The sequence below is a fragment of the Panthera pardus genome, unplaced genomic scaffold (genome assembly GCF_024362965.1).
Source record: "Panthera pardus isolate Hobbes unplaced genomic scaffold, ASM2436296v1 HiC_scaffold_16, whole genome shotgun sequence".
In the NCBI taxonomy this organism is placed as follows: domain Eukaryota; kingdom Metazoa; phylum Chordata; class Mammalia; order Carnivora; family Felidae; genus Panthera; species Panthera pardus.
The window spans coordinates 48,309,280-48,333,829 of record NW_026526721.1 but is presented as its reverse complement, the minus strand read 5'-3'; the positions used below and the strand labels follow the sequence as shown (position 1 = coordinate 48,333,829).

General features: G+C 37.8%; 1 protein-coding gene across 39 annotated transcripts in view; it reads left to right on the top strand.

Annotated features, from left to right (window-relative positions):
• The first annotated feature begins 308 nt into the window (after window positions 1-308).
• ABI3BP (ABI family member 3 binding protein) overlaps window positions 309-24,550 on the top strand; it is a 256,218-nt gene continuing 231,976 nt past the window's right edge. For 27 of the 39 annotated variants that reach the window (XM_053903274.1, XM_053903276.1, XM_053903280.1 and 24 more), the window contains exon 1: window positions 309-489. In XM_053903274.1, the coding sequence (XP_053759249.1) occupies window positions 411-489 (79 nt within the window). In that variant the 5' untranslated portion in view covers window positions 309-410. The remainder of the gene's footprint in view (window positions 490-24,550) is intronic. The other 12 variants (XM_053903302.1, XM_053903301.1, XM_053903283.1 and 9 more) reach the window with 2 other exon arrangements.

Below are 24,550 nucleotides of genomic sequence, written 5' to 3'. Positions count from 1 at the left end.
GTTTCCTTCCTAATAAGGTTTTTCTTTTGTTCCAGTGGTTTTGGGCATGCCTTCTCTGGATTTTTAAAAGTAGTTCAAATGGTTAAGAATTGCCTAAATACTATTTCTCTCACAAATATAGACTGACCAAAATTTCAAGTTTTTCTCTCACAGAGAGGAGAGGCAGTTACAACCTAACAGAGAGAAATGTGATGCTATGTTTTTGCTGTTGTGCCTTCTTTTTTTTTTTTTTTTGGTGTGTGTGGGAAAGGGTGTGATGTCATTTTGTCTCCACCCCCTGTGAGTAAGCCCACAGCACAGCTAAGTGAGGCCGCCCGCCTCTGTCACTGGGAGACAGTCCGCTTAAATGCAGCTTCAGGGCTGCAGGACACCCACCAGCATTACTCCCCGTGCGAGGTGGCAAATGCAACATGCTCTCCAGCTTGGGGTGTCTACTTCTCTGTGGAAGTATTGCACTAGCCCTGGGAAATGCACAGAAATTGCCAAAAGGCAAGTAGCTCTGATGTTTTGTGTTTTAAAAATAATTTTTAAGAGATACTAGTTTTTAAATGTCGATATTAAATGTGATCTACTTTGCCAGGTCGGGGGGAATACAGTTATTCTGTGGAGTCAGAGTTCATATGCGTGAAGGAGTTGCTTAAACTTTTACTTCTTTTCCCCTCTGTTATTTATTTTTCGACTGGATCTCTTGAATGCAAAAAATGAAGACCAACTTCTTATTAGGTTTAACAGACGTTCACAGTAGCTTGAATGCTATGGATTCAAACTACGGTGTTTGTATATTGAATCATATATGGATGGGTTTTCTAGTCTGTTAAAAAAGAGTTGTTTGGTGTTTTCATTCCCCTTCCCAGAGACTAAATGAGTTCTGGCTTTAGGTTTAAAAGAAGCTAATTCTGAAACTTTGAATGGTGTAAACCTCACACGTACTTGCTTGCTAATTTGGGGTTTGAGGGACTCCAGGCAGGGCACACCAAAGTAGGGTCCTGTGCTAATTTGTAGACACTTCTCTCCAGGGGAGTTTGGAAGAGGGTTTGATCTGCTGGATGGGACACTCCCCCTTTTCCTGGCTAAATTGCTCACATTTTAGTGTTGGTATTTTGTTTATAAATGCCATCAAAAGAAAATGGAAATTTCTAGATTTAGACCCTAAAAACAATCTTTTGAGCCCATCAGCACCAAAAGAAGAGCTTGCCTCTCTCCTATCTTTGAACGTAGACGTTGCATGTACTTTTTTTGTTCCTTTGCAGAGGCGCTTTCTCAGCCAACTCTAGGTCAGGGAAGGCTTTTTATGGCTGCAGACTGTTGTAGTCAGCAGGACTATGAAAAACAGGCTGGAACTTACTATATGGTTATGACGGAAAATATTGGGGGTAATGTCTTGTCCAAAACCTAGGGTCAGAGAGAGAGGGTGTTAGTGTCAGAATGTCCAAAAGATCCTTCCCAGGTCCTCCCTCTGGGTAGTGTGTTCCCAAATCATCCTGTCCCAAGTGAAAACTGTTCTCTCCTCAGTGTGGTAAGTGAAACTTGAATCCAGAATGTGAAGGCTGAAGGGTTGGGCCCGTTGATATTTCACAGGGTGATGTAAAAAGCAATAAAAAAGGCTAAGTAAACCTTCTTAACTCTGAACAGATAGATAATTATGCAAAACTAAAAAAAATAAAAATAAAAACACATACTGTTAGATCTTTTGCTTCTATCAAGAATGTTGTTTCCTTGATCATTGTAAAAACATTTAAGTACATCAATCTTGAGGCAGAAGCATTTAGAATGAATTGTTCTTCCTGCTGAAATATTTAACAAGGACACATCATTTGAGAGAAGTCTGGGGTTTTCTCAGGCTCAATACCTACAGATGGTTTTATTTTATCTCCTATTCACTGTGTAGGGATGATAGCCATAATTTTGTTACTGCAGACTTCGGCAAATTCCAAATGCTTTAATTATCATGTTGCAATCACTGGATACAAATCTCTTGACACAGTTTTCCTTTATTTGTTATAGTTAAAAAAAAAAAAAAAAGAAAAGAAATGTTGCCCTAAAAGGCCACAAGACTTTTGTCTCTTCCTTGCACTTTAATCTGAAGAATTTTTATCCAGGTTTCCTTTGTAATTTTAAGAAATATCTGTAGTGTTGGTAATTGTTGAGAAATTGTTAAAAATAATTTTCTTACAAAATAACTGGCAAGTCTCCTTGTTTCTTTGCTTATCATAAAAGCCACTGAGGAACTTTCGGTTAGGTGAAGTCACTTTTCTCAAACTGTGTTCAGAAATAGGTGTATTGTCCTCAAAAGGGGGGTTGGGCAGGCATCTGCTCTCCACCAATAACTTAAGGAGCCTTCCCGCTTTGTCTTCTTTTGGGGAGTCACAACAGATGTGAGCATTTCACCCATTCTGAAAATTACTCGGTAAAGGAAACTGCCCAACATTTTTAACCCATCGTTTCTCAAACTCATTTGACTAAAAAAGAGACCATTTTTCTAGTGAAATAGCTATGATATCTTGATAGGGGCTTGTCTCACACAGGACACATTTGGGGAAATGCTGAGCTAAACAAGAACAAGGTGGGGATAAAAAGGTTTTCTTTTCTTCCTTCCTACTTTAGAGCTAGTTATATGTCATTTGTGATTTAAGAAGAGGATAGAGTTTTGAAGCTAGAGAGGACATTAATGGTTAATTGAGTGGTTCCCAGACCTTTAAATTTATGGGCCAGTAAAAATACATATATATTTTTAACATCAAGGTTCCATTATAGAAGACATACTTGAGGATTTCCAAGAGGAACCAAAATCCCCAGTGTTCATAAAAGCAACCATTTTAACAGATTTATAAAATAAATGAAATTTATACAAATAAGTGTGTTGTTTTTATTTTTCTCTTTTCACCATAAACTAAGGAAAACTTCATCAAAGGTCAATATTTGGGAGCCACTGCCCTAGCTTAACTATTTACTTTACAAATGAAAACACTCAAAGGTGGGAGGGTTTGTGACTTTCCCCCATCCATAACAGGATCAGGACTGGATCCTGGACTTGAAAGGCATGTTCTACCCTGTTTCCTGCCTGGTAAGCAGGCTTCTCTGCTCCAAACCTTAGGAGTTACATTGTGCAGTGTGTGTGAATGCTACCCTTCACTTGAATAAATTTTTTTCCTGTAAATATCATAACCATTATCTTAATATTCATATTTTCCCAAGAACGTATCCTCTGTACACACACACACACACACTATATATATATATATATATATATATATATATATATATACATATATATATATATATGTATATATATATCTCTTTCTATATATAAGTGATATATATATGTGTGTGTGTATATATGTATATTTACGTATATATATCTATATATATACATATATATATAGATATAGATATAGTTGGAAATTTATAGGAAAAAGAAATTATTTTTAAAATAAGATACATTTGTTCCTTGTCTTATACCTATTTGCGTACTTAGTATGCATACAAGTATGTAACCACATACTTGGTTACAGAAAATAAGATATTGGAAGAGTCCTTCTTATTTTTCAAAAGCTTAAAGTTAAAGACTATTATTAATGGATCTCTTCTCTCTACAACTTAATGAGTATGTGTTTTGGCAAATCGTTTGCCTTTGCTAAGCCCGGTTTTGTCATCTGTAAAAGGGGAATAATGGTAACTATCTCATAGTGTTTTAGGATTAAATGAGACGAGATATCATGTTAAATGGTCATAGAAAAGTGGATCAATATTTTAAAAAATAGGTATACCATAATTTGTGGTCTTGTGCCCAAACTGTCAGACAAATTCTTGGAGGGCAGTAAATTTAGGTGGCATGTTTTTGGCAGAAAGGTGGGGCAAGAGAGTTAAGTGTTGCTCTACAGACAATGAGAGAAAACCTCTCCTGCGCTCTAGGCTGACCATGGCCAACCCCAAATGGATGTTTGATTGTCAAGGTCAAACATTGCTGTTCTTTATGGAAAGCTGCACCTTTGCCTTAGGATCAGCTTTCCCTGGGGATTGGTAAGGCCTTACAGAGCTTCGTGGAGAGATCCCTTGAGCTTGTTTTTCAGGAAGAGAATTAAACTGTAACATACAGACCCTGAGAAGAATCACCACATTATTTGACACCTCTGAAAGCCCCTGTGCTCCAGCTACCTCTTGGAATCTTTATTCTTGGCACCACAGACCTTTTCTTCCCCTGCTGCATACCAGGCTAGGATAAAAACCACAGAGAACAATATGTTGTGAAGGGAGCCAACGAAAGCTTATAATGGGAGCTCTCTGCAGAAATTCCTGTGTATGGAGGATTGTAATCTGCCAGGAGGCAAAGCCTACTATTTCTAGAGAACTCTATCAGTCCTGAGGCACGTGTGAGGAAAATCACAGAGGAACATCCAAGATACTAGTGTAATCAGATAGCCTGAAGCCATAAGGCTCTTGGGTGCGACTCTTGGCATGTAGCAGAGGGAAGAGGCAGCTGGCTCTTTGCCTCAGGTTCTTACCTGACATAGTAGATAGAAATCACTGATTCCAAGGGCATAAAACAGGGGCAGATGGTAAAAATAACAATAACTGTCACAGTTATTAATAACTTATAGATAACATTTTTTGAGCTCATATTGCCTGTGGTAATTTAAGGCTAAATATTTTTAGTGTGGAAAATCTCAATCCTCAAAGCTCCCCTATATAGCAGGTATTTTACTATTCCTATTTTACAGAGCATAAAATTGTGCCCAGAGCATTTAAGCGATTTGCCCAAAGTCACACAGACAGCAAGTGGCAAAAGACTATATATATCCTTAATTTCCGTGTAATATCAGTTCCCTGCTTTATGTGAAGATATACTAATTTATTTAAGTAACAAATTATATTTCATGTGTATGCAGAGCACTGAGGCTAGGAACACACAGCATGGCACCTGTCTTTAAGGAGCTGACCCGGTAACGGAGGAGACCGGGATATAAAGGGATAATTACAATAGAGTGAGATTATCCTTCACTTTAGGTAAAGCACATGGAGCTTTGAGAACAGCCAGAGGACCCACCCCAGCCAGAAGGGATCAAGAATTAGGAGAGGATAAAGTACTTAAGTAGAGGCCTGGAAGACAAATACAAGTTGGTGCAAGGAAGAGGATGGCTGGGAGTTGAGGGGCCTTCGCAACAGAGGAAGCTGCATGGCCAGACCCTAGGAAACCCCCAGGTGCCAGTGCTCAGCTGGTGTTAAAGTACTCAGAGAAGAAGCCGGAACTGGGAAGTCCACATAGGATGCAACTGTGTCTTCCTTGTCTCTATTTGCCCAAGACTCAATGACTCCCCAAGATTGATTACAAAGAGGAAATAGAAGCTTGTCTTTGGAGTGGAGGACTCCTATGTTTTGCTCTGTAAACTTTTCCAGACATTCACCTGGGGTCTGGCTCTCACTTTCCATGGATACCTCCCAATCTTACTTTGACAAAATTTCATGTGTCACTCCAATGACCCAGTCCATTTCTCTAAAAGGTGATTAATATTTGCAAGGGGCTGGAGAAGATCTCTTCCATCTTAGGGCAGGGAAGTTGGGGGGATATTAATGGGGAGTGCAAAAGAAACCTACTGGGTAGGATTCTGCTTTTAATAAGTTGATGTATATTTATGTACTGGTGTCACTGTATAAGAGTATATTGGAAAAATATGGCTCCTCTGCTAAAAGGAAACAAAAAAGTTTGAAAACTATGGGAGAATTATTTTAGTATCTTTGTCAGCTCCAAAGTTTCTTGGCAGTTTTATTGATTTGTTTGTGTTTATTGAGCATCTGTTAGGTAAAAATGAGATCCAATCCTTGTTATAAAATAACCCTATATTAGGAATTGATTAAATATAATTTTTTGGTGCTAAGACTATCATGTATAAAACCTAAGGTTTAAAAATTAAGTTCTCCTGTGTTAACTATATATTTGCTACTTTTTTTCAGTTTTATAGACTACTATATCAGACTATGAGATATGGAATGGTAAGGAATTTCAGCCTCTCTCTTTCACAGGGAAACAATTGAGAATAAGAGACTTTATCTACACTGTCTCATAGAAAAGACAGCTAAAATGTTTTTGTCGGTTAAATGTGAGTTGGCAGAAGGTTTCTTTAAGACAAAAGCGAGGTATCTAATAAAGAGAGGATCATTCAGGGGATGAGACCCACTGTTCTATCTGGGTCACTGTCTTCAGAAAGATTTTCCTTTCGCTTGTTTCTTGCTTGCCATTGTAAAGTAGGTATAAGAGAGAATGTTGTACGTAATATATGAACTTATAAAAGTGATCTAAGAATAAATGTAAAATTAAAAAATAAATAGAATAATCTAAAGTGAAAGATATTATAATAGTAAAATAAAAATGTAAAAATAAATAGTATCAGCTAAAGAAGGAACATGTTATAAATAGAATATGAATGGTTTCACTACATACATTCTGTTAAAATGACATTTAAAAATATGAAAACAATTAACCATATTACTCCATAGCAGGCATGATGTTTAATGCTGTGTTTAGCATAAATTATCTCATTTTATCCTCACACCTATGAAGATATGTTATTATTTTTCATATTTCACAGATGAGGAACTAAGCCTGAAGAGTTTGCTAGTTAACTATTTAAAATATTTTTTATGTTTATTTATTTTGAGAGAGAGACACAGTGCTGGAACTCATGAACCGTGAGATCATGACCTGAGTGAACTTTGGACGCTCAACTGACTGAGCCACCCAGGCACTCCTAGTTTTTTAGTTAACTATTGATGTACAACAAATGGCCACAAAATCATCAGCTTAAAACAACACATATTTATTATTTCAAAATTGCTGTGGGTTACAAGACTGAGTCTGTCTTATTTGGGGCCTCTCTTCACTGTCTTTCACAGGTTGCAACAGAGAGTTGGGCAGGGATAGGGTCTCATCTGAAGGCTTGACTGGGGAAAGGTCCACTTCCAAGTTTTTGTGGTTGTTGGTAGAATTCAGTTCCTTGAGGAATTCTGGCAATTGACCAGAGGTCACCTCAATTCTTTGCCACATGAACGTTTCTATTATGTCTCCTTGCTTCATCAAAATGTCCAAACACAGATTAATTTGCAGGCAAGATAAAAATTTTAATTTTATGCAGCCTAATCATGGAAGTGAAAGCCTATGACCTTTTTCACATTCTATTGGTTAGAAACAACTCACAGGCCCTGTCACATAAGGTGATTATACAAGGGAGTTAATATCAGGAGATAGGGGTATTGGGAGTTATCTTAGAACCTACCCACTACAAAATGGTCAATGGCTACTAGAATCATACAGCTAGTAAATGATATATTGGAACTATGAATATAGCAGATATAACTCCAGAGAATATACTGGTTTGAGTATTAACACCAATCTACTTTCCATAGAATTCAGCCTTTAGTGGAAGGTCCCCATTAGGCAAACTGCCAATTTGTCTCCCTCCACGGTTAGGGTCAATTCTAGGAAATTCCTGAGAATTGAGATAAACATGTTAAGAGTGCAAAGACTTAAGGTACATGTTTAGGGCACAATTTTATGTGTGCAAGAATCCAGTCAATGCCTAGATTCCTTTGCTGATTTCCTCTGTGGCACATCAAATGTGGTCAATCCCATGTAGAGGGATATGGAAAGTAAACTCTCCCCAAATAGAAACCCTGATTTTCATTTTAAGACTTAGATGTCACCATCTCTCACCCAAAAAGAGAAAACATAAGACAGAGCAAAAATTTTCTTTAACAAAATGTACAAATATTAAGAAAGCAACCCCTATTGAGTTGATGACACAGTTCCCATAAAATGTGCTTGTGAAACATCAGTGAATGGAGGAGTTGTTATAAAGTTAAGTTTGTGTTTGGAGGAAGAAAGTGTATTTGTTCTGGTGCATGTGATGGAGACAACTGGATGAACAAAAGGAGCTTTTTCCGATCCTTTTTGCTGTTAATAAAACAATTCTTCCATATGTCCTAGGAATCAAAACACAAAATTTAGGTTGTACATAGGATATATTCTTAACATGGTATCCAGAAACTCATAGAATGTTTAATACTAGAATACCCTGTGTGGCTTTTTTCTCTATCCCACAGTCTCTTCTTGTGTTGGGATTGTCCTAAAGGCCTAAGAGGTCCATGGTAAGAAGGGCAAACCTCCTGGTCTCAGTATACTTTGCTGAAGTCCTGTGGACAGGAAGGCTGAATCAGGGCTTACTCTGCTTGTTGCTCATGTTAGTTTGGGTCTCTACCAAGAACCTTTCACAGTGAGAATTTTAGAGTGTGTCATAAGTTTCCCTGATCTAACAAAATCCTGACTTGTATTCCTAGTGATTTTGATAGAAATTTAGGAGCCTTAAAGCTAGCCTGAGGTTTTTAGGCTCTTTTGGTATAGCAAGCTATGAAGTCAGCTAATGTTCCTCCCTGAGGAATCCTGAAAAGGAAGTAGAAGATGTGATACCTTCATAGAAGGCTCATTATTGTTCTCTAGTCACAGACTGTACTACTAAAGTCTATGCATTAGAAAACCAGATCAAGTCAACCTACTCCAAGCACCTGCTAGTCAGGTTAGAAGTTAATTTTGCATAAAGTTGAGGTCCAGTTCAAGCTTCACGGATGATATAACAACTTAATGTTTTCTTTTAAAGTAAGTTTAGCTCTGAGTACAAATACTATTACATCTATTCTGATAGCTGTAACCCTCACTGCCCATTAGAGTAACTAGAGAATTTTCAAAAGTATCAGTACTATTCTGCTTCCCTACTCAGTTATAATTTGATTGGTGTGGGGTGGGAGAGTTTTAAAAATTTCTCAGGTGGTTCCAGTATGATCAGAGTTGAGAACTACTGATTTACAGTTTTGAAAATTTGTATGTGCAAGTGCTTGATAAATCTTTCTAGATGTATGCAGAGTAAAATTTAAAAGTTGGAAACAAACTATTTTGCTATTTAAGTTTTAAAATCAATTCAAAGATGATTTTTTTTCTGCTTTGTTCTAGAATTTTAAAGCCTTATTTGGAAAATTTTTGAGGCTCCCTTATCAGCCTACATAGAATAAGGAAATGTTTAAAATTGAGATTAACATTTGCTTTTGGTGTTAGAACATAAGTGCTAATCCTACTTTCACAAAATATCAGAAGGTAGATCTGAGAAACTACGGCTGATTGTGTTTTTCAGGACTGAACTTAAATTTATTTATTCTGTCATTTAATCATCATTAAAAAAAGCAATAGTAGGATTACAAAGATGAGTAGGACATTTCCTGCCTTCAAGGAATTTGAGAAAGTTGTATTTAAAACTATTTGGCCACAGAAATGTAATTTTCTTTTAGATGAAACTGTTGGTGTCTTAATTCTTTATCCTTAGTTAACATACAAAATTTTTAGGAGTTAAGCTATTCCATTGTGTTGCCATGCACTAGCTTTAAGTGATACACATAAAGAAGAAAAAAATAAATTAATGTAATATATTAAGAAAAACAAAGTACCCTATAATCCCAGCTAATGCAGAATATAGGAGTTAAGCAAATGTTCAATGAATTTCCCTATTCAGAAGGTCCAAGTTATATAAATCACCTTTGGACATGGTTCCTTTAATTGTGCACATTTACCACATACATTCCAGCTCACCGTCCTTCTGTTTTATGTTAAGGATAATTTGTGAGCCCATAGGATGGCTTATAATCTGAAACATCTTTAAAATGTATTTCACTGAATTTCCAATAAAAGGAAAGGTCTCTCCTCTTTGAGTGGAGAATAAACCCTTGGTAACAAAGCTTGGGGTACTTTGCTTCTGACAAGATGCCCAAATGGAGTTTCAGATTTCCTTTTTCCTTAAATGCCATTCGTTGATTTTTTCCATTCTGTTAACTGATAAGAAAACATTCTGGTTCTCCAAGGGCCCTGCTGAGAGTCCACTGTGCGCACGTGTGTGTGGGCGTGCAAGACCTAACAGGCCTTCCTTTTCTGAGTGCAGCAGAAGGAGGAGTTTGGGGCAGCTGCCAAAGTCATGCTGGCAGAGAACTCTGGAATTCAGCCCTGTTACAGATATGCCAGCAGGGGATACATGACAGAGGCTGCTTCTCCTTTCACTTTCCCAGATGGAGTTAAAGCCTCTCCAGCTAGTACGTGTAGGACAAGGGATCAGATGATTGGAAGAAGAACCCCTCCTTCCCTCTGCTGGCTCAGCCTCTTCAAACACCCCAATGATGCTATTGTCACAGAATAATTACCTAATTACTCATATTTTTCCCAGAATTGGAGGGAAAATTGCACTGGCCATGTTCTTCCTTTGAGGTTTAGTCTGTAGTTTCATCGTGCATTGAAACGGTCAATATTGGAAAATAGCAATGGGGGCCAGTGGGCAAAGTGCAGGAGTGAATGTGAGTCTGAGCAAGTGACCTGACCTCACTGAAATCAGATCTGCTTCCCTGAAAAAAGGGAATCATAAAAATAACAGTTCTCTTTTTAGCTTCCACTAATAAATAATAGTAGGGTGACTTTAACGGATTTTTTTGTTAGTAACTTTCTTAAACTAAATAAGAGGGTATGTAAAGACCAGATGCATTTTTGAAAATTCTCTACCTGCCATGGCAGCTAGAGGTCTAGAAGATCTCCTAGATGCTCTAGTCTCCTGGACCCTTCCTGAAAATATGCTGAGCTACAAGAGTGCTCCATTGCTGGAAATCAGTTTCCTGAGCCTGGGCTTGTAGTGGGTTGGCCTCACAGTGACACAGAGACTGAGTAGAAGAACCACAGCACTGTGGATTTTTTAAGAATAAATCTTGCCATCAGCATCCTGCTCCTGTTCCTTTGTCCAGTTCTCTGCAGGAGGTTGGAAGGTCGTACTCAGAGCAGATTTAAGTTATTGTGAAAGATTTGGGAGCACAAGTTGTGGTCCTTGGTCAATTGTATCTCTACATACGCTTGGGATTCAGTTCTATGTGACTTGAACTCCCCCTGGATGTCTGCTACTGACTGTCTAGCCAACTCTCAGGTACTGTGTTGCTCTGATCAGCCACCTGCTGAGACTTTTTTTCTTGCCCTCTCTTTTTGTTCCTGATATTCCTTTTGTTCCTGATATTCCTCCTTCTCTCCCCTCTTTTCCTCCTACTTCCCTCCTTTTCTCTTTCTCCCTTCTGTCAACACCAGAGGAGTCCTCAGAACATTCTACTGGCTTCCACCCTCAGTCTCTTCTGCAGGCCACTTTGGCCCCTCCTTTTCACCTCACAACTGACTCCTTATCTGTTCAGTTACATCAGGAATCACCCCTTTGGAAAAAAATGCACACTTCATAATTTTTTCAAGTCTGCAGTGGGTATTTCTATGTCATGCTAAATGTTCCACTTGACTGAAAATATCATGGTTTCCCACTTAGTTATCTTGGCATCAGCAAGTTTGCAAGAAGCACAAATTTACATTCATCTGATAAGCTCTGTGCATATCAGATTGAACAAAATATAACTGTATATTAACACCACAGTTCATTGTTAAATGGTTTTGAACATGGCATAAGTTATTACATCCCTTGAATTATGGCAACAACATAAGCCTGATAAAAGCCAGATAGCACAGTGATATTTTGTAAGGTCACTTTTCTATTTATCCTGAATTTTTGTTCCATTGTAGTTGCTGGAGTTTGATATTTTGAAGAACTTGCACAGAACTTTGCTGTTTTTCAGGGGTTCATTGAGTTGGATCTTAAGTTCAAATGCCATGTTTCTCTCCATTTCATTGGTAACCAATGTTTCCATGAAACTGAGTTCCTGGGTTAAGTGTCCCCTATGAAATGTGATCCTTGAATTGGCCACTGGATCACAGTAGCAGGCATTTAATACCATTAATACAATTTCAATGTGCCAGTCTCCCTCTTTGATCTCTGTTTCTCTGGCTCCCCCTTTGCTTTGCTATACTCAACAGATGACTTTCAAATTTTTCTCTCACTCTTTACAGCCTCCTCTTTTTCGCTTTCATGTCTTTTTCAAGTTTTTACCCTTGTGCTTGGAAGACATCCACCATCTCTGCCATGGAAACTTTATATGTTCTACTGGATTTTAGACTTTTTCAACAATGACCTACAGTGATAATGACTAGTGAAAAAAATATGTATGTAAAATTAGGTTTCCAGATTCAAGGGTGTGTGCTTACACACGTGTGCCATGCTGCATTATTGTGCTGGTTCTCCTTGAGCTACAAATTGAAAACCAATAAATATGAAATAGATGAAAGACCTAGAAATGGGTTAAACTTGGCATGATGCACCACTGATTTTTGATTGATCAACATACTGGTATTACTCTGGTGTAGCATTTTGCTCTTATGTGGAACAATCTAGTTAAAAAGTCTTTACAGTCTTTCACTGGAACAAGTGATTATTTTTATTACCTTGTTTTGGAAATAGTAACTCAAAGTTTAAATGTTGATATTACAACTCAATCACCAGAAAGACTAATTAAAAATATTCTTGAATCACTTAAAGAGGTAACAATCCTTCATAGTCCTGGTTAGTCAAAATTCCTTCTCCATATACTCTTGGCAAGAAATCTCACTTTCACAATATTTCATCAACATGTCAATGCTTTTTCAAATACTTTCAGGTGCCTTTCTCAGCTCTTTACAAAGAACACAATTTAGTTTTATAATCCCCTAAATTTGTCAGCTGAATTGCATTATATAACACTTGTTCTTAATCGGCCATTCATTCCAAGCATCTGTTTTCACTTATGTCAGAAAATTAAGACAACAAGTATTGACTGTACTGTTTTCCAAAGTCGTCATAACCCATGCTCACATGTCATCTGAAAGGTTCTTGTGGTGTCCCAGAAACGTCCATTTCAAACACTCCTTTTCATAGCCAGAGGTTCTTAGGCCACAAAGGGACCACAGACATTAACACTAAACAAACTTCCTGAAAATTATATTATTAAATAATTTAAAAGACATTAAAGGATAAGCATTAGCACAGTCAAGATCTTTTTAGGGATATTTCTTTCTAGGCTCTTTCTTATTTTGTGGGAGTGTTTGTTTCTTCCTTTTTCTTTTTTTTAAGGGGAGGAACATGTACCTCCATTAATCTGTATTAAAACTAGTCTCTCTCCCACCTATCCTTCCTCCTTTGAGGACTTGCATCCTACATCCATCCACAGGCCCTGGTTGTAGAAGATGGAAATAGAAAAAGAAACCTGTGAACTTTGTTTTATTGAGACATAGCTGTTTAGCAAACCTGGAGATAATAAATCTCAGATTATATTGAGGAGCAAGGAATCCCTTAGTGCAGTGGTGTTCAAGGTCGAGTGAGCATCAGAATCATCTAGAGGGCCTATTAAAACTCAAAGTACTGGTTGTCATCCCCTGAGCTCCTGACTCCGTGGATCAGAAACTCAGAGACCAAGTGGCCCAGAGAATCTTCATTTCTCACAAGTTTCCAGGTGCTGCTGGTGCTGCTGGCCCTGGGACCACATTTTTGCAAACCACTGACTTAGTGAATCTGTTAGTGTGCATGGACTACCTTCCCCAATGCCACCCTTCATGCCCCCTACCCCTTACTAAACTCATACCAGATTCTGATTTAGTAGGTCTGCTTTTAGCAACTATCACTGCTGATTCTGCTGAGATTAACTGTGTAGAGAGAAAGAATACTCATCTTTTTATATAAACAGCACCAAGCTCTGAGACACTAATTTGAAGAAATTGGTTAAGAGGAACTTAGCTAGCTTACTACAGTTCTATAAACTTGAAGAACCTGTGGTTTTCATTGTTCAGTATATGATACATGTCTGCAAAAAATTATAGTTTGGGATAGTAAGGGCTCTAGTTCTTGTGATGAACTTCTGTCTGCTTTTATACCTAGAAACCACTTTTTCCCATACCTGGCTGGAGTTCTGAGCAGCATTCACCATTAATGTAACCTTGTTTGGTAGTGAGTAATGTTTAAAACCAGGGCTGGACAGTTTTTGGTGACATTATGACATATTAGTGAGAGTCATTCTCTTGTGTATATGTACATTAAAGTTAATGCTTAATATTAGCCTGAAGCATCTGTTAAGTGTAACCCAAACTTAAGAAATCCCACCATAAAGTATGAACAGTTTACCAGGTCAATCAAGAATAATACAGTTGTGAAACTAAAGATGAATTTGATACTTCACATAAAAGTGCTTTGTTGTTTTGACTCACATAGATGGTTAGCCAGCCCTTATTATTGAACATTAGCTGTGGCATTTATATTTGGCAGCTAGCTGAAAACACTGTGTGTGTAGCTTTCAGGTTTGAGTTTCTTTTCTTAGCTCTGGGAGTCCATAAAACTCTTGAAGTTGTATGTAAAGTAGTGTACTTATGGGTATATACATTTTGGAGGGTATTGATCCTTGGACATTGAGATCCTCAAAGAAGTCTAAAAGCCAGTGAAAGTTAAGAACTATATGTCTAGACAGATGCCTTTTACTGAGTTAGAATTAGGATGTATCAAATGAGTGGCTGGAAGGATTACTACTATGTGCATAGAATATAAAGAAAGGGCTCTGAGATGGTCCGTGAAAAATCTCAAACTTCACAACTAAGATAGGAACACAGTTTATTTTATGCAATTGGTTTTTTTGTGGTGCCAAAAAATTAAATATGGACGTATAGTATTCAAATAACCCTCAATGATCCTCACCACTTCACCTCACCATGAATCCCCACCTCCTGGTATGCATGTCTTTGTAGAGTCCCCTCACATACTGAATCATGGCTGGCCTGTGTTCCATCAGCACAGAGAAAAAGTGAAGTAAAGATGTGTGACTTCTGAGGCTAGGTAATAAAAGACATTGCAGTTCACACCTTGTTCTTTCTTGGGGATCACTCAGTCTGGAGAAGTCTTGTGGAGAGGTCCACGCGGTAAGGAACTGAGACTTCCTCCTCATAGCCAGCACTAATTTGCTAGCCATATGAATGTACCATCTTGGAATGCATCCTCCAGCCCCAGTCAAACCTTCAGATGATTAAAACTCTGGTCAATATCTTGACTGCATCTCATGAGAGATTCTGAATTATAACTACCTAGCCAACCTGTTTCCAAGTTCCTTCTTGATCCATAGCAACTGTGTGGATAATAAATGCTTATTGCCTAAGCCTCTAGGCTTTGGATTAATTTATTATACAACAATAGATAATTAATTTAGGGAGTGACTTTTTATTGTAATTTAAAGGATGATTTAAGTGGAATAAAAATAGAATGAAAAATACAGATAATTTTATTTATTGGCACATAACTTTAGGAAATGTAGTTTTGCCTACAGGCAAAAGATAACTGGAAATAAATTCTGGAGGATAATTTTGGATCCATTACAAAACAACTGGGCATAAATGCTGACCAAAGAATGATTGGAAACAATATGTGAATGAATATCCTTCTAAAGTAATCATAGAAAATGTTTGTTAGTTTAGAGCAGTTTAAAGACCTGGTCTTTTGAGGCCTTAATAGATGGCCTTGGCTTTCATTCCAGAGGCCATTTCAGGACTGGCCCAAGGCCAAGGGTGAGTCTGTATTGGTCCTGCTGTCATTTAGGAGAGTCAACCTGTGCCCAAGACAGCTTAAAGAGAAGCAAATTAAGATCCACCCTGTAGCTGACCTACATCCCCGAATTCCCCTGAGGAACAAATGGGCTTCCTGGGACAAACTTGGATAGGGCCAAGGTCTTATCTCCTTGGCCTTTGGCCTTAGCTTTGACCTCATGCTAAAGTTTATGTCATAGCATTCTTCGTGTAATTATAACTTCAGGGTAAGCATTTGTGAAATTTCTTATCTCTTATAGAAAAAACATTTATCAGCACCCAGTGCTATAATAGGAGGAATAAAGATATAAAGAAGAATAATGGTTACTGTTCCTGTGGAGTTTATACCCTAGCAAAAGAAATAGATGAACTAAACACGATACTACAATGTAACAAATGCTCAAGCTATATCTGACTTATAGTATGCTTCATTAATGACTGTGTCTAGTGCTTAAGCTGAACTCATTTACTTCCTTCAAAAATACCATTGTTTATAAAATGATTACAAAGAAGAATCACAGACACTTATCATCAGTTGCTAAGACCTTATTAACAAAGCATGTAACAAAACATAAAACTGGGTAAGCAGTTTCTATCCAGTTGGCCTGTTCCTTGGCTAGTCAATATCTGTGTCTCTTGGATGATACAGGTCACAAGGGATAAGGAGTCTTCCTGCTTAGCCCCTCTTCCCAAACCAAATTCCAGTCTAGATCCCAAGGTTTTTTTCACCAATATGTATCATCATTCAAAGAATTACAAGGCTCCCTGTGGCCTCTTGTTTTCATGCAGGTTCAAGGCTCCGTGGACTTGACCTTCCCAGAGTGTCTTATCCTAGTTGCCAAGGAAGAGCTGTTTTAGCAGCTCATTTCCTACCACTCCTTCATCCATTGTCAATGAAGGAAACTATTAAGCAAAACATTCAGGCTTTTAAAGTGGACTCTACTCATGAGGGATGCTATGGCAAAGAAAAAAGTCAGGGAAGGCCAAAACATTGAGACAAATCTGAAACCATCATCCAAACAGGCAACATGCCACTAGAAGAGTCACAACTGTGACTAGAGATCAGCTGTTTTAGAATCCTTTTCCCACTCTGTCCTGGGAAGTGAAGGACTCCTTCATCCTCACTGGCTCTTCTCCTCCAAGGCAGCAGTGGTACTCACTCCTAAGTGACTTTTCTCCTTGGACTCATTCATTAAAAGTGGGAGTATATTGCTTTTAGGTTCCATTTTGTTATCTTGTTTCAGTGTTTTATTGCAATATAACAAAACAGGGAAGCAACTTTCAGTGATTAAATATTTTTATCTACACTCAAATGTAAAAGTTTTGACTTTCTTAGCATCTTTCTCTTTTTTCTAAAATAACATGATTATAACTATATTCTTTAAGAAATTTCCTGCACTGTTATTAATATACCTAATTATTAAATAATCTTCAGATCAACATATTAAAAGTAACTAAGTTCTTATCAAACAGGAGAAATAGTTTACATAGACTGCAAACAACTCACCTGTTGTATCTTAGAGAGAGAATCTCAAACACCATCATGGGCAGGTCTGATTTTTCAGGGTACCTTTCTCTTGGAATACCTTTTGTTCCATCCTGCACCCTAAATCTAAATGTGACTCATTTTAATGTTACTTTAGCTAATTAGAAAATATTCATCTGTAGTTATAGCTTAATGTAGAGGATAGATGGGGCATCTGGGTGGTTCAGTCAGTTGGGCATCCAACTCTTGATTTTGGCTCAGATCATGATCTCACGGTGGTGGGATTGAGCCCTATGTTGGACTCTGCACTGAACATGGAGCTTGCTTAGGATTCTTTCTCCCTTTCCCTCTTCCCCTCTCCGCTGTTTGCATGCTCTCTCTCTGTAATAAGAAAAAAATCTAGGGGAGCCTGAGTGACTCAGTCGGTTGAGTGTCCAACTTCAGTTCAGGTCATGATCTCACGGTTTTCAAGTTTGAGCCCCATGACCAGCTCTGTGCTGGCAGCTTTGAGCCTGGACCTTGCTTCAGATTCTGTGTCTCCCTCTCTTTCTGCCCCTCCCCCACTCATACTCTGTCTCTCTCTCTCTCTCTCAAAAAAAAAATAAAACGTTAAAAAAAATTTTTTTAAAAATCTGGAGTGTAGGCAACTTTCATCTTTCCTTCAAAATTTAAACACTATGAAAGATGTCTCTATTTTCTCTTTGTCTACCCTTTTTTCATCCAACCTGATAAACGTTTTTATTTTGTCAATTTCAGTCAAGATATATAGCATTTTCATCACCCCAGAAAATTCCATCATGCTCCTTTGTAGTCAATTTCTTCCCCCTACTCCTAGCCTCTTATAAAACACTGATCTGATTTCTGTCTATAGTTTTGCCCTTTTCAGAATGTCCTATAAGAGAAGCATATATTATGTAGGCTTTTTGTCTGGATTTTTTCACCTAGCATAGTGCTTTTGTGATACATCCATGTTGTTGCAGGTATTAGTAGTTCCTTTTATTGGTTGAGTAGGATTCCACTATATGGCTGCATCACTATTTTTTTTAAGTTTATTTATGTATTTTGAGAGAGAGAGAGAGAGCGTTCAAGGGGGAGAGGAGCAGAGACAGGGAGTGACAGAATCCTAAGCAGGCTCCATGCTGTCAGCACAGAGCCCAATGTGGGGCTCGAACTTATGCACTGTGAGATCATGACCTGAGCCAAGATCAAGAGTCAGAGGCTTAGTCAACTGAGCCACCCAGGTGCTCCTGTACCACTGTTTGTTTACTCACCAACTGATGGACTTCTGGGTTGTTTCTAGTTTGGGGCAATTATGAATAAAACTGCTATAAAAACTTGCTTACAGGTCTTTGTGTGAACATATACTTTTATTTCTCTTGGTTAAATATGTAAGGGTAGAATTTCTTTGTCATATATTCCATATATGTTTAGCTTTATTAGAAATGCCAAACCGTTTTCAAAGTAGCTATAGCACTTTTTATAGCAAACCATGATGATTTCAGTTGTTTCATATCCTTCCCATAACTTGGTGTTGCCATTTTTTTTTTTGTTTTTTTCTTCTTAAATTTTAGCTGCTCTAATAGGAATGAGTCAGATAAGTTTTGAATTATACCTCTACCCCTTAGAGATTTGTTCACACTTGTTAGGCATCTTTCTTTAAACAGATAGGAGATCAATTTTCTTAGAAACCACCATCTTTTCTAAAAGATAATAGGTAAATAAATTTGCTGAACCCACAGATTTCTTATTAGATAAGGTAAGATATGGGAATTGGCTACATTTGCCTGGCCAAGAGGGAACATTCAGTGAAGTTTGATCTTATCTCCTTCCCTCCCCATATCTTCTATTCATAAATCATCATAACTCAAACATTAAAATTACACCACCTAGGTTGAACTGTCATGTAGTTTTTCCCACTTTCTGCTTTAAGACTCAATTTCAGCTCTTTTTCAAATTTAAAAGACACACTTCGAAAGAGAGTGCTCTGGAAAGGAGAATGCTGAGTAAACCTGGGCATCCTATGCAATGTGGAAAAGAAAGCCTTCTGTTTATCCACAACCAAGGTGTGATTGGAGAAAGAGGGTATTAGGCAGAAAAATAATCCACTGGACATGGAAACAAAACACCTCAATTATAGTCTTTACCCTGCTCTAACTGGATGGGTGACATTAAAGGAAATAACTTAGTCTCCCTGGATCTTATTTTTCTCACCATAAGCCATGGACCACAATACAGTGATTCTCATTGCTCAGAGTAGTCATGTTCTATAAAGTTGCTGCAAACACTTTGTTAGCAAATATTGAACTATTACTTATAGGGGAAATACAGGGTTAGGTTTCTGTTGAGTCTCTGATCACATTTTTGTTAACCAATCAATATATAACCTTCTTTTTCATATGTTTCTACTTAAAAACAACTTATTTAATATATGTTGTTGATTCATTAACATTGAACTCAAGTCAGCAGCACCACCGATCATGCCTGAACAGAACTTCTCTATTTTACTCTGTGAGGCACAACACAGCCTTCTTACACATACGACCCCGCCACATTGCTTCACTACACTTAGAGGCCATTTTAAACAGTGAAACCACCAGCAAAAAGCACAAAAAAGGCACTAAACAGACCGCGCAAAGGATGTTTCTTTACAGTCTGAGAGCTGAAATAAGGAGGCAGAGTGTTGCCCTGTTCAAACTCAGCTGGAAATATGCACATCAGGTAGCTCAAATTTTTTTGACTCTCTATGCATGTCCACGAAAGACCACAAAAATGCTGCAAGTATTGATTTTGGGGTTACAAATAAATTTTGGTGAGTAGGGAAAAATCACAGAGTCTGCTAATAAAGATTGATTGACTCTATTCTCTGATTCTTTTCCATAGGGCGGATCACGTATATTGTTTAAGTGAAAGGACGTGGCAGTGCTGTTCATTATGGTTGAGCATGAGTGTTTTCTCCAGCCAGGGCCTAAGAAATCTAGCGTTTATTAGGAAAGAAAGAAAATCTTAATACTTAAGTATCTCACTGGGCCTCAAGCACCATAAACATGTTATGAAACCATAGAGCCTAATGGAACTTAAAAATATGCATTAACATATGAAGATAACATCATGTTGAAGAGCCTTGACTGGCAAAAATAATTACTCCATTGTTTGATTTCTTTAAGGTGGGTGAAGACTTGTTGGAACCTGATTGCTTTTGTGCACATTTACAGCTGCCTTGTAGGATCCTTTTTAAACTAAGTGGTCATCAATCATTTGTCTTCTTGGTCCAGAGGGTAGTTTTCACAACTCAAAGGTGCTTTATAAATACTTGCAGTGACCAGTTTTTTTGTTTGTTTGTGGATTCCTTTCGGGACAGATAGATTTTTTTTCACATAAAAATTTGATTTTACTTACTTTAATTTTTATGGTGTAAGTTTCATTTTCTAAAATATAATACAGATGTTTTCATGGCAATGCTAGCTTTGTTATATCAAGGAAACTCTAAAAACACGGATGCATTAAGCTATTGAGGTGAAATTACCAGATTGCAGAAATGTTTTTGTGGAAATCTGGTGCTTGAGGGGATGAATTCCATTCCCAGTTGCCCTCCTTTCTACCCCTTTTTTGGAAGGCACGCCCTTCTCAGCCCACATTTCTACGATTCCTTTGCTGACAAAGTGCTGGTTGATTTGACTGGCAAGAACCCTCACACCTCTTTTCTGTTTTAATTTCCACTTAAAAAAATTTATTTTTAAAGACCTTGTTCTTGATCCATTCTTTAAAAAAAACTTGTGGTTTTGTTGGGACAAAGAAAAACACCTTGATAAGCAGATGAATGAAATTCAATTTCCATCAACATCTGTTAAACTTCTACCATTTATCAAGCTCTGTACTTGTCAGTTATTTCCATTTTTGTTGTGTGATACAATCCAGTGTAAGGCAGTTTTGATACTGGGGGGAAAATTCAGAACGTGTGGTAAGCATCAACATGCCTTTGGGGCCCACCCACATTCTTGGTGTTCTCTCTGGAGGTCAATACCTAAAGACTTCTACTACCCCACTCCAGACTTTCCTTCTCTTTGCAATGCTTTCAGCTCCAGACTTTCCCATCTGTCAAAATTTCTCTAGTCACTGCCCCATTCCTGCTAGCCTACTTTTTGAAAATAATCTTATATTCTCATAAATAATCAGGTATTGATGGTCGGCAGCAGCTAAATGTCTTATTTCTGTGAAATATTTGCCTTTTATCTAAAGATGCTTCTGTGAATAAAGCTTCAATGCTTCTCTAATAAAGCTTCTTTAATGAGAAGATTTCCACCAACTTGGATTTCAAGGGAAGAATTTTTTAAAGCTTAGGAGCCCTCCTTATGTCTCTCAAATCATGTCAGATAAGTGGCAACCTATTCTGTTTACATGTTCAACGAGTCCTGGAAAAGGCATCAAGTAATAATGTTCACTGTAGAAAGTCCTGACTGCAATACAGTGTTTGTAGGGAACTTTGCAGGCATATTGGGAGAAAGCTATATATTTAACGCACAAAATTGTATCAGCAACCACCAAAATTTCTTGAAGCACTTATAGTTATTAAGAAAGAAGCTTTAAGCTCTCCTTGCTTGATGATCTCCTTGGAGTAATTCACTTTTAATTAGATTCAAAAGAAAACTCTTGGCATGGAGCAGTGACATGAACACCCATGATGGGCCATCTCTCAGTTATTTTGTTTGGGTACCAAGATGGAGAATTACTTACTTACTAACAGGAGGGGCTTCACAGCTCTCCAAGTCTCCCTTGCCTACTTGTATTGTCACCTCCCCCACTCGCTATGGAGGGGGAGAACAGTGCTGCAAGTACAGAAGAAAGCTTTCAGCACAAATAGCTGAAAGACACTGCTCCAGGAGGGTGAGATAACAAACCAGGAGCCCAGGAGCCCTCAGCCCTGAGGAGAAGGAAATAAGAAGGGCCATGTAACAGTACCTGGATGGCACAGATGAGAGAGGTCTAGTCATGTGAAAGTCTGGGGACTCTCTCTAGAGTAGGGGAGAAAAAGTAAATTTAATAAAAGTTGCTGGACTCCAACTTCTTAGGTTCTTTTAAACATTTGAGATAGGCATCGTAAGACCTGAAATCACAATCTGGGTCCACGTATCTCTAAATGTAATACTACTCTGCAAGTGGATACCTGAGTTGGGCTTCATGAACTTGGTCATATTTTTTAGTGGATTCACTTTGGAAGGAAGTATGACTACTTCCCTAGATATCCAACTAGACATTCCACTTTGGACACCAGCAAAAACCAACACACGTCAAAGCCAAATTGATGTTTCTGATTTTGCCACTGAGCATTGTTATGGAATAAGAAGCCTAATTTCTGCTTCAAATCAGTAAGAATTCATTCAAGAAATATTTATTAATTGCCTTTGATAGCCTAAGCACTATTGGAAAATAGGTATGGCTAACAGTGCCCTTTGCCTTTTTTATAACAGAGATCTAAACAGCTACAGAGGCTGTTGGCCATCCAGGCGTGTGGTTGTAAGGGAATTCAGGCTGCAGCAAGACTTTGGAGAAATGGACATGATTTGGCTAGATCTGTACTTGTCAGAATACCCCCATGGGAGGGCTCTATTGAAAGAAATGCAGTAACTCCTTATGTAATATGAAGTTTGTAAACAAAGACCATTTAATAATAATTTGAAGATTATTTGTGTTAGTTTTCTGTTTGAGACTAACTTTACATAAGCAGGGAGAAAAGTACTTAAAAAAAGATGCATTTTTAAAAAAATATTTCCTTTGCTGACATTATTGGGGATTTCCTTTGACTTTTGGCAAGTGGTTTACAAAAAATGAGTTAACACCCTAATATGTGGACACTTCCTACTCCACCCTGACTCTATTCCAGCAAAATCCATTCTTCTTTTTCAAAAAAGCATGTTTTTTTTTTCATTCTTGATGACATAGATTTGCTTTTTTGTCTGTTTTGAGCTATGCCTTGAGATTTGAAGATCCTAGAGTTTCTCTGCCTTTCTTTTCAAATGTACATTCTTGGGACAAGCTGATATTTTGAGTACAGTCTTTATTCCATATTGTGATTGCTGGAGAATTTTTTAAAGTTTATAATAAAATCCAGAGTCAAGGACCTGCTGCTGGCCATATTTATTTGGTGTACCTGTCTCTTTGGTACTTGGATCTTGCTCTCTCTGCATGGGGCAGCATGCGGAGTATGATATGGGGCTGATGGGTAGTCAGGAGGGTTTCAATTCTGGTAGTGCCACTGGTTAGCTCTAGAGCCCTACATTAGTTACCTAACCTTGGCCTCAGTTATCTCAGCTTTAAAATGAAGAGTATGTTCTTCAACGTTAAAAGTCATTTCTATCTCTAAGATTCAGGGTGGTGCATTCTACAAGTAAGAGAACTTTGGGAATTGCCTTTGTGGCTCATTGTGGCTGCATGTGTGGGCAGCTTGGCTTTCACTCTGGTCTATGACTTTCTTGCTTCATGATTTGCATCACTGAGGCTATGTCTGTCTCTCCCCACCCTTTGTATCAAGCACTGGATCTGCATAACATGAGGCACGAGTGACTCTGCTGGTGAACTGAGAATAAATAGATTACTCCTCCTCTGTGTTTTAAAAAGCTCAGCAAATCTCAAAGGGAATTATGCATGAAGCCCATGGCTGCAGGAGAAACTCACAAAGGATAATCTATATTTCTTTTAAAGCAGCAAATTTAAGATCCTGAAATAGCCCATTCAGGATTTGTTTTTTAAATAGGAATCTGTGATTCAAAGCTGCACATTATACAAATAGAATAATAGACTGGAAGTATCTTCTATCATATCAAGAATCTAGGTCAAGTATGGCCAGATTGCCCTGTTAGAACTTGCTGAGCTCACCCATGGCAGTCTTTGCTCATATCCTCCACTACAACTGAACCCTCATTCAAGACTAGCCCTGACCATCTGATACCTAGCTTCTTTCAAATCTCATTCATTTTAGTAGATTTCAAAAGGTTATATGACTACTAGCCTCGATAACTACAGGTGTTTTTCATGTGTGTAAATGTATATTTTTTATGAATACTAGGCTAAACTGAAAACTATTGGCTAACTGCAGATTAAAATTTTACCTTATTAAATGTTCACTGAGACATTTTTATTCCTAGGATGATATAAATAAAATTTAAATGTCAAGCTAGTTGTAACCATTCCACCTTATTGAACTGCTTTTGCAATGATTGAAATCGGAAAATTGCATAGAGACATAGGTGCATCACCATATAATTGGAATGGATTATTTTTATTGCATATCCACAGGATAAATTGTCCTTTGTCATATTGGTGCTCCTAGAGGTTAAGAAACCCAACATATCCGAGACAGAATTAACTTTAAGTAATATTTAACAAAATTCCAACACAATAACTTAATCTCTCCCTTGAAATTGATGGGAATCAAATGGGATTTGCCTCTATTAGTCATAGAATTCAGAACCCAAAACCCCAGAGGATATACAGTTCAAGCCCTTCCTTTCACAGATGAGAAAATCGGGGTTTTCTCATGG